The 9631-nt window shown below is 38.1% G+C and overlaps 1 protein-coding gene across 3 annotated transcripts in view; it reads left to right on the top strand.

The window, feature by feature from the left end:
• Positions 1-9090, top strand: part of LOC144969930 (uncharacterized) — a 13188-nt gene extending 4098 nt beyond the window's left edge. Inside the window, exons 3-6 of one of the 3 annotated variants that reach the window (XM_078909007.1) lie at positions 758-815; positions 2015-2139; positions 4771-4956; positions 6761-9090. In XM_078909007.1, the coding sequence (XP_078765133.1) occupies positions 758-815; positions 2015-2139; positions 4771-4956; positions 6761-6944 (553 nt within the window). In that variant the 3' untranslated portion in view covers positions 6945-9090. The remainder of the gene's footprint in view (positions 1-757; positions 816-2014; positions 2140-4770; positions 4957-6760) is intronic. The other 2 variants (XM_078909005.1, XM_078909006.1) reach the window with 2 other exon arrangements.
• The last annotated feature ends 541 nt before the right edge of the window (positions 9091-9631 follow it).

Raw genomic sequence — 9631 nt, 5'->3', positions numbered from 1 at the left:
GTCAACATCGTGGACAACACCCAATGACATCGTGCAACAAAACTATTACTTGGTATGAGAAAGAAACTTTACGAATATAGACTAAAAGTAAAAGAACTGAGTCTACCAACACTTCCATTCAGAAGAATAAGAGGAGACTTGATTGAAACAATCAAAATACTCCGTGGTATTTATGACGAAAAAGCAACATCTAGAATGTTCCATCGATCCTAATATGAACTGAGAGGCCACTCATTCTAACTGTTCGAGGCCAACTGTAGATTAGATGTCAGGGAATTATTTTTTTTAACTTAAAAAGTATATGATATATGTGTAACTATAACCATACTCTGGTGTAAAATAAGTATCTATCCATTAACAGTATTGTCTCTGTCAGAGGAAAATTATAATATCACCTAACAGGCATCATAACTTGCCTATATTATGTTAAATGTTGCTGTTGGCTAGGGACCCCGTGTAAAGCGCGTTGAGCACGTTTAATGGATATTGCATTATAGAAATGCTCAAGTTTTTAAACTTTTTTTTTATTTTTAGAGAGGGGGGGGGGGGGGGCAATGCTTGATACCTTCCATTGAGTTGAAAAAAAAAAAAAAAATTGGTTGGTGATTTAATTTGCCAGATTGTCTGAAATAAGCCACATTGTATTTCTCTGTTTGAGTCATCGTACTTTAATCTCGGAAAACAGTTTTGCATTGAAATAACTTTTGAACGATAGAGATTAAAGAGAAAATAATTTTGTTTGTTATAATTTCACCAGGTTTCAACAGTACTGCAGATCCTTGTTTGAACGACTGGTATTATTAGACAGAGGATGGGTAAGTGAATTGTTATCAGTTCTATTGCTATTGTTTTTCAGATTCTGGATGGGGGGTCTTTGACCTCCTGTGGTGGGCAGGAAGACACGCTGTGTCTTCTATCCCCTTGTATATGTTTTCCGAGTTGCTTTCTGTCTTTGTCTTGTAATGGAATGGGATTACTTGGTTTTGTCCTAGCCCTGGCCGGAGTCCTTGACTGGGAGGGAAACAGTGTGGCTATGTGGTCTAGTGGTATGACACTCGTCTTTGGACCGGAATGTCCAGGGTTAGAGTCCCATTCTAAGAGGGGCATAGTTGAATCTTTGGAAAAAGGTTCTTTGCTCACGTTCTCTCTCTGTACATAGGAGTAAAATGAGTTCTTGTCATGATTTTTCCTACATATTAAGTGTTGCTGTTGGCTGGGGACCTCTTGTAAAGCCTTTTGATAATGTTTATTAGATCTTGCACTATATAAATGTCCATGTGCTTGTGTTGTTTTGTGTGCATGTGTTGGTTTGTGTGTGTGTGTGTGTTTGTAGATATTGTAGATAAGTCAGTATTTACTGGGGAGAGTCATACGTTTTTTACAAAAATGGATGCATCTGTTCCCCACCGAGCTCTTTTTAAGTGATTCAGAGTTTTGGAATCAATTGTAAAAAGAAATCAAGTGTCCTGTTCAAAGGGTAGCAAGCAATTGGTCATATCCGTTTCGTGCTATAGAAATTCTAGCTCTATGGGCCGAATGGCTATGAAGAACTACTTTCTTCTTCTTCTTCTTCTTCTTCTTCTTCTTCTTCTTCTACTTCTTTATTCGTATATACATTTAGTTAAGTGTGTGCATGTATGTGTATATATGTTATATGCATGTATGTGTATTTAGTACGATATGTTTATGTGTATTATGTATATGTGTGTGTGTGTGTGTGTGAGTAATGTATATTTATGTACAGTGTATATATGGATGTGTGTGTGTGTGAGTGTGTGTGTAATCGGATGATTTTTTTTCTTTTTTTTTTTTTTTTTTCTGATGGTCAATGTGAAGTGCTTCGAAGCTTCGGCATAAGTGCTATATAAAGGTACATTATTATTATTATTATTATTATTATTATTATTATTATTATTATTATTATTATTATTATTATTATTATTATTATTATTATTATTATTATTATTATTATTATTCATGTGATTATATAATTAAACATATTTTATTTTGACAGGAGGTGCTTGTCCATATGATATCAATTGATCCAGAGAGTCTTCCATCAGAGTTGAAGTCGTTAAGAAATCCTTTGTTATCTATTCTGTTATCGTGGATGGATGTGAGAATAGATGGCATTTACAGGTGAGTCAGGTCGGGGTTCCTGGCCTCCCATAATGGGCAGTGTGGCATTTCTTCTATCCCCTTATAACTGTTTTCTAATTTGCTTTCTGTCTTTGTCTTGGAATGAGATTACCTGGTTTTGTCCTGGCTTCCCATAGTGGGCAGGGTGGCATTTCTTCTATCCCCTTATAACTGTTTTCTAATTTGCTTTCTGTCTTTGTCTTGGAATGAGATTACCTGGTTTTGTCCTGGCTTCCCATAGTGGGCAGGGTGGCATTTCTTCTATCCCCTTATAACTGTTTTCTAATTTGCTTTCTTTCTTTGTCTTGGAATGAGATTACCTGGTTTTGTCCTGGCTTCCCATAGTGGGCAGGGTGGCATTTCTTCTATCCCCTTATAGCTGTTTTCTAATTTGCTTTCTGTCTTTGTCTTGGAATGAGATTACCTGGTTTTGTCCTGGCCTCCCATCGTGGGCAGTGTGGTATTTCTTCTATCCCCTTATAACTGTTTTCTAATTTGCTTTCTGTCTTTGTCTTGGAATGAGATTACCTGGTTTTGTCCTGGCCTCCCATCGTGGGCAGGGTGGCATTTCTTCTATCCCCTTATAACTGTTTTCTAATTTGTTTTCTGTCTTTGTCTTGGAATGAGATTACCTGGTTTTGTCCTGGCTTCCCATAGTGGGCAGGATGGCATTTCTTCTATCCCCTTATAACTGTTTTCTAATTTGCTTTCTGTCTTTGTCTTGGAATGAGATTACCTGGTTTTGTCCTGGCCCTGGCCGGAGTACTTGGCTGGGAGGGAAACAATCAAGTGCATAGTTATTGTTTTGGGAGATGATATTGTTTTTCTTGTAAATCATCTCTCTGTTGTGTATTATTATATTTGTTGTTTTGAATATATAATGTGAGCATTTGAATGTATTCCTCTTTGTTGGATCTTGTGCTTGTGTCTGGGTGAGACTTATAAGTGATCTCAATTTTAAGATGGCATGCTCATGGGATCTACATCTTATCCCTATTTGTTCCCAGTTCCCCTTTGCCTTACTTTTTCTTGGGTGCTTTAATTTTATTCTAGATTTTGACTCTCTCATTTTCTTCCTTTTTACTGGCACTGATATAACCTAAATGTGTTGCACGTGCTGTAAAACCCTCAAAAACAAACAAGTCAGGACAACATTATCAGTTCAGTACTTCTATTCTTAACTTTATACCCAAGTTTCTATAGCAGTCATATTGCACAATCTCCACTAAATGTGCTCATTGCGCTTTACAAGGGGTCCCTAGCCCTTTAAACTGACACTTAACACGTAGGACAAGGCATGACGCCTGTTAGGCGATATTACTATTTCAGACAGAGACAACGCTGTTAACAGCCAGGTACTCATTATACACCTGAGTATGATGAGAGAATGTGAATGAGTAAAGAGCCTTTTCCAAGGATTCAACTATGTGCTGTTCAGAGCAGACTCAAACCCTTGACCTTCAAGTCGGAAGACGAGTGTCTTACCACTGGACCACATAGTTGCACATGTTTCTTTCATGTGCGGAAACAAAAGATGAATTTGAATGCAATCAATGGAATTATATTTCATAAATGCTTCTAGTGTTCAGTGGAACTCGAATACAACAGGGTAAGGGAGACTAGCAAACAAAAATCCATGTTGTAGCTGAGTCCGGTTATATCCATGCTTATAGTATTTAAAGGGAGGCAATTGCCTAAATTAGCTCAGAGGACACCAGCAAAGCATCATCTTTCAACTAAGAACAAAACACATACCGCTGAACAACCATTTAAGCAAAATTACAAAAGACACATCCCCTTCCTGCCCCCTATGTCAACACCCCAATGAAACAGTAACACACCACTTGCTTGAATGTCAACCTCTTGAAGACCTGAGATGCACATTCCTCCCACCAAATCCAAGCATCAGTAACACACTTTATAGTCACCACCTGGAACAACTACAAAAGACGTCTAACTTCTACGTCATGGCACAAGACCGAAGGGCTAGAGCTCAGGTGGTCGCTGGTCCGGATAAGTAAGTAAGTAAGTAAGTAAAGGGAGGCAATACTGAAGAAAATAAAAATGTTACCATGATCTATTTTTTTACCCTCTCACCTGTAATTTGACACATTGTTATTGTACTTGTGCAACATTTATGATAAAATTTGTAATAGGGAATGAGATTAGCGGAAGAGTAGCGTCCCTTGATTGGACGTCACTGGTGGAAAAGTTATTAGATAGAGAACGTCATGTTGGTTGTGCGCATGCGTCTCTCGTCCTCGCTTCCAGTGAAAGCGGCATGAGACACTTCACCGAACGCGAGGACGAGAGAGAAGCATGCGCAAAACCATTTTGACGTTCTCTCTGCAAGGTGACATCCAATCAAGGGACGCTACTCTTCCGCTAATCTCATTCCCTATAGTAATACTGAAAAAGTTTATTTGTGTTTAACATATTATTTATTCAAGCTTTTGCTTCATTTATTTATTTATTTATTTATTTATTTATTTATTTATTTATTTATTTATTTATTTATTTATTTATTTACTTATTTATTTATTCATTTATTTATTTATTTATTTATTTATTTATTTATTTATTTATTTATTTATTTATTTTATTTTTCTATCCTACCCACTCCATGTACAGCCATGTCTTAGAATTGAATCTGGACGTCTTGAGAATGGCATCGTTGAACAGTTCTGGATTTCTCCAATTTTATTTATCGTCACTTGAAAAGTGGGGTCGGTGCTTTCAGCCATGCCTTGATGATTTGGAGAATGACCTGTGGAAGTATGTTGTTATTGTGGAAAGTCTAACGCAATTTGTGACTAGGTGGGGGTCTTTTGTCCTCCCATGAAAGAGGTCAAGGGTCGAAACGTCGTTAGTTTTGTGTTGTTCATTTATGAGTCAGATTTACTTCCTTTATCTTTATCTCTGTTTTATTGACTCCTTTAGGCACCTCTTGTTATTGGTTTTGTCTTCCCATAGTGGTCAGGGAGGCAGTTAAAACTAGAGGTGCCTAAATGAGCCAATAAAATGGAGAGATAGATGAAGTTAGTAAATGTGACTCACATATAAGGGAACAACACAAAACAAACGACGTTTCGGCCTTTGGCCTTCTTCAAGTAAACACGAAATATGTTATATGTATTAGATTGTCATAATACTTAAAACATTATAGGTAAAAATGTTTGCGTGCGAGGGAAAGAGAGAGATTGATGAGGAGAGAGAGAGAGAGAGAGGGCGACAATGAGATGGAGTAATGAGATGAAATGTAAACCACTTACTGGAGGCACTTATTGTGTCTTCTATTCCTTGGTTGGTTGGTCTGATCCACTCCAATACAATACCATTTGAGGTGATGGGTTACACTTTTTTTTAAAAATCCTGGGTGGGGTTCCTGACCTCCCATAATGGGCAGGGAGGTACATACTGTATCTTCTATCCCCCTATATCTATATTTTCCAACATGCTTTCTCTGTCTTTGTCTTGAAATGAGATTACTTTTGTCCTGGCCAGGAGAGAAATAGTCAAATGTATAGGTAGAGTTCTGGGAGATGATATTTTTTGTCTTGTAAGTCATCTCACTGTTATGCACTCTATTATATATGATTTGTAAACATTTGAGTGTATTCCCGTTAGTGGGGGCATGTGCTTGGGTCAGGATGAGACATGCAGGTGATCTCAAACTCAAACTAAGGTACACGCTGCCTCTACCAAACACTGATACTTAACATGTAGGACGAGACAAGGCACCTGTTTAGCAATATTTCAATTTTTACCGACAGAGACAACAATGCCTATGACCAGGTACTCATTTTACACTCGAAAACGGTGAGAGAATGTGAGTAAAGAGCTTTTTCGAGGTCTAAACTATACGTTGCTCCACTCTGAGGGCGAGAGTCATACCACTAGACCACATAACTACACATTACTTTACAATTGAACATGTAAATAACCCGTTTTATGTAAGCGTCCAAAAACAATTTTCTACCACAACAACACTTGTCTGGATTGTATGAAAAAAATAATTTCAAAGTAGTCCTTCAGAGCCATTCAGCCCATGGAGCCGGAGTTTATCCCAGTTTCTTCAGCGTGAAATGGACGATAGCAATTGCTTTCTATCCTTTGGATAGGACACTAGACTATCGCAAAGAACTTTCCACCAAATCTAACAGACTCAGCGGCCCATTCACTGCTGGGTGGACAGGGGGGGGGGATCAGAAAAAAATATCGACTGCTGCACCCGGGATTGATCTCAGTCCCCTTTGCGTATGAAGCGAGTGCTCTACCAACTGAGCTATCAGGACCCATGGGTTGTATGAAAGAGGTTTTTTATTATAGGATTATTTCCATGACATTACGAATAATTTTTTTTTTGTTATGATTTTATAGATAGTATGCACTTGGCTAAGAAGCTCATAACATTGCCATCCGGAAGTATAACGGATCAACACACAAAACTGTGTGTATCCATGAACGTTTATAGTCAGGTTAATACAGTTCAGTGAGCATTACTCATAAACGCGGATGGCAAAAAATAATAACAAAGACCTGAGTGACGTCATCTTTGTTCTATCTTTACAAATTGCATTGATACCACTTTCTTTTCTTTTTTTTTTTCCACATCATTCAGGGATAGCCACAAAAATGGATCAGCCCACCTTTCCAAACATTTTCGTCACCTCCTGTTCCACAACGACGTATGTCATGACTCTGGGAAAGATCTGAAGTCCCAAGTCCTTGAAACTCTAACTAGCAATATAAAAAATTCTGACTTCTCTGTTTGGAGGACGGTCGCAAATTCATTATTACGGTGATTCAGAGCTGTCCGATGATTGGAGAACCTCGATTCAGAGCTGTCCGATGATTGGGGAACCTCGATTCAGAGCTGTCCGATGATTGGGGAACCTCGATTCAGAGCTGTCCGATGATTGGAGAACCTCGATTCAGAGCTGTCCGATGATTGGGGAACCTTGATTCAGAGCTGTCCGATGATTGGAGAACTTGACTTTGCTTAGTTTGGTTAATGTATTTTTTCTGCATAGTCATCCCTCCATGTACTCTGTATTATCTTTTTTAAAGTGTGGCTATATGGTCCTGTGGTATGACACTCGCTTTCGGATCGGAAGGTCCTGGGTTCGAGCCTCGCGCTCGGCGCATAGTTAGTCCTTGGAAAAGGCTCTTTACTCACACAGGGCTGCCAAGTGTCCCGCATTTTGAGGCTGTGTACCGCCGTCCCGCTTAAGGCAAAAATGTCCCGCATTTCCCTGAATTGATCAATTAAAAAAAATTTCAAATAAATTTGTTTCGTTGCCTCCGCAGCTAACTTTTTAATTTGATCTCTTGCCCCTCAAAAAGGGACCAGATATTTTTGGAACTATTAAGAAGAACCATTTTTCTAGTCACATTGGCACTATAGTCTGTCATCTGCATTTTTTGCGGCCGCAAATGGCAATTTGCTGCCGCAAATATCAAGGCAATCCGCAAATTTTGGCAAATTTCCCAAAATTGGCAAATCGTGGCAAATTTTGGGGAAAAAAAAGAAGCGAACACAAAATAACGAAAAAAATAAGTGCGAAACTTGAGAAATGTTGCAGCTTTGCCTGGGCCCAAACCAAGGGAAGCTACTCTCTATGGATAATGATCCTTTAAAATCTTTGTAACAACGCTAATCACAGTAATTTCATTTTTCAAGTCCATAAATGTAATAAATTGTCTTTTATATAATTTTTTTCTGTATCGCGTGTTAATTTTTACTGAAACGCTTAGTTTTCCTCCGCAAATTTTTTGGCAAATTTTGGTCTTTTGGCAAATTTCTTGGCAAATTTTGGGGGTTTTTTTGGCAAATTTTGGCAAATTTTAGGTCCCAATTTGGCAAAAAATGCAGATGACAGTATAGTGCTAAATTATTTGTCAATTGGTCATTAAAAGCTTCTTTTTTTTTTTTGTAGCCATAATTCTTTTGTCAAGTCAGGCAACACTATCAGATCACCGTTACTATTCCATTATCACCATCTGTCATGATTACCTGTGATGTGATGTTTCGTTGCCTCCGCAGCTAACTTTTTAATTTGATCTCTTGCCCCTCAAAAAGGGACCAGATATTTTTGGAACTATTAAGAAGAACCATTTTTCTAGTCACATTGGCACTATAGTCTGTCATCTGCATTTTTTGCGGCCGCAAATGGCAATTTGCTGCCGCAAATATCAAGGCAATCCGCAAATTTTGGCAAATTTCCCAAAATTGGCAAATCGTGGCAAATTTTGGGGAAAAAAAAGAAGCGGAAACAAAATAACGAAAAAAATAAGTCCGAAACTTGAGAAATGTTGCAGCTTTGCCTGGGCCCAAACCAAGGGAAGCTACTCTCTATGGATAATGATCCTTTAAAATCTTTGTAACAACGCTAATCACAGTAATTTCATTTTTCAAGTCCATAAATGTAATAAATTGTCTTTTATATAATTTTTTTCTGTATCGCGTGTTAATTTTTACTGAAACGCTTAGTTTTCCTCCGCAAATTTTTTGGCAAATTTTGGTCTTTTTGACAAATTTGTTGGCAAATTTTGGGTTTTTTTTGGGCAAATTTTGGCAAATTTTAGGTCCCAATTTGGCAAAAAATGCAGATGACAGTATAGTGCTAAATTATTTGTCAATTGGTCATTAAAAGCTTCTTTTTTTTTTTTGTAGCCATAATTCTTTTGTCAAGTCAGGCAACACTATCAGATCACCGTTACTATTCCATTATCACCATCTGTCATGATTACCTGTGATGTGATGTCACCTCCCCCCCCCCCCCGTCCAAAAAGAAGTGTCCAGCATTTTTACTTTGTGAACTTGGCAGTCCTGCTCACATTCTCTCACCGTACTCAGGTGTAAAATGAGTACCCGGCCAAACAGCGTTGTCTTTGTCGTCCGAAAAATTGTAATATCGCCTAACAGGAGGCACATCCCGTCCTAAATGTTAAATGTTGCTGTTGACTAGGGACCCCCTGTAAAGCGTTTTGAGCACATTTTAGTGGAGTTTGCGCTATATAAAAGCTCAATTATAATTATTATAAGTGTTCATTGTACTATTATCTTTACACAATAGCTTATATTGAAATGCTAATTTATCAAATGTAACATTTTTATCTTTACACAATAGCTTATATTGAAATGCTAATTTATCAAATGTAACATTTTTATAGACCTCACCTCAAATATATTGAAATGCTAATTTATCAAATGTAACATTTTTATAGACCTCGCCTAAAAAAAAGTCAGTTCTCATTGTGATTTCTGACATAAAGTCGGCGTCCAAGAGATGCCGGGGTTCCGGATAGCTCAGTTGGTAGAGCACTCGCTTCACGTACAAAGGCACTGAGGTCGATCCCAGGTGCAGTCGAGATTTTTTTTCTGACCCTCCCGTCCACCCAGCAATGATTGGGTAGCTGGGTCTCTTAGATCTGGCAGAAAATACTTTGGGATAGACTAGCGTCCTATCCAAAGGATAGCAAGCAACTG

The sequence above is a fragment of the Berghia stephanieae genome, chromosome 4, assembly GCF_034508935.2.
Source record: "Berghia stephanieae isolate SIO BIC M18660-M18661 chromosome 4, UCSD_Bste_1.3, whole genome shotgun sequence".
NCBI lineage: Eukaryota > Metazoa > Mollusca > Gastropoda > Nudibranchia > Aeolidiidae > Berghia > Berghia stephanieae.
Note: the sequence above shows the minus strand (reverse complement) of the source record. Positions and strands in the feature narration are given on the sequence as shown.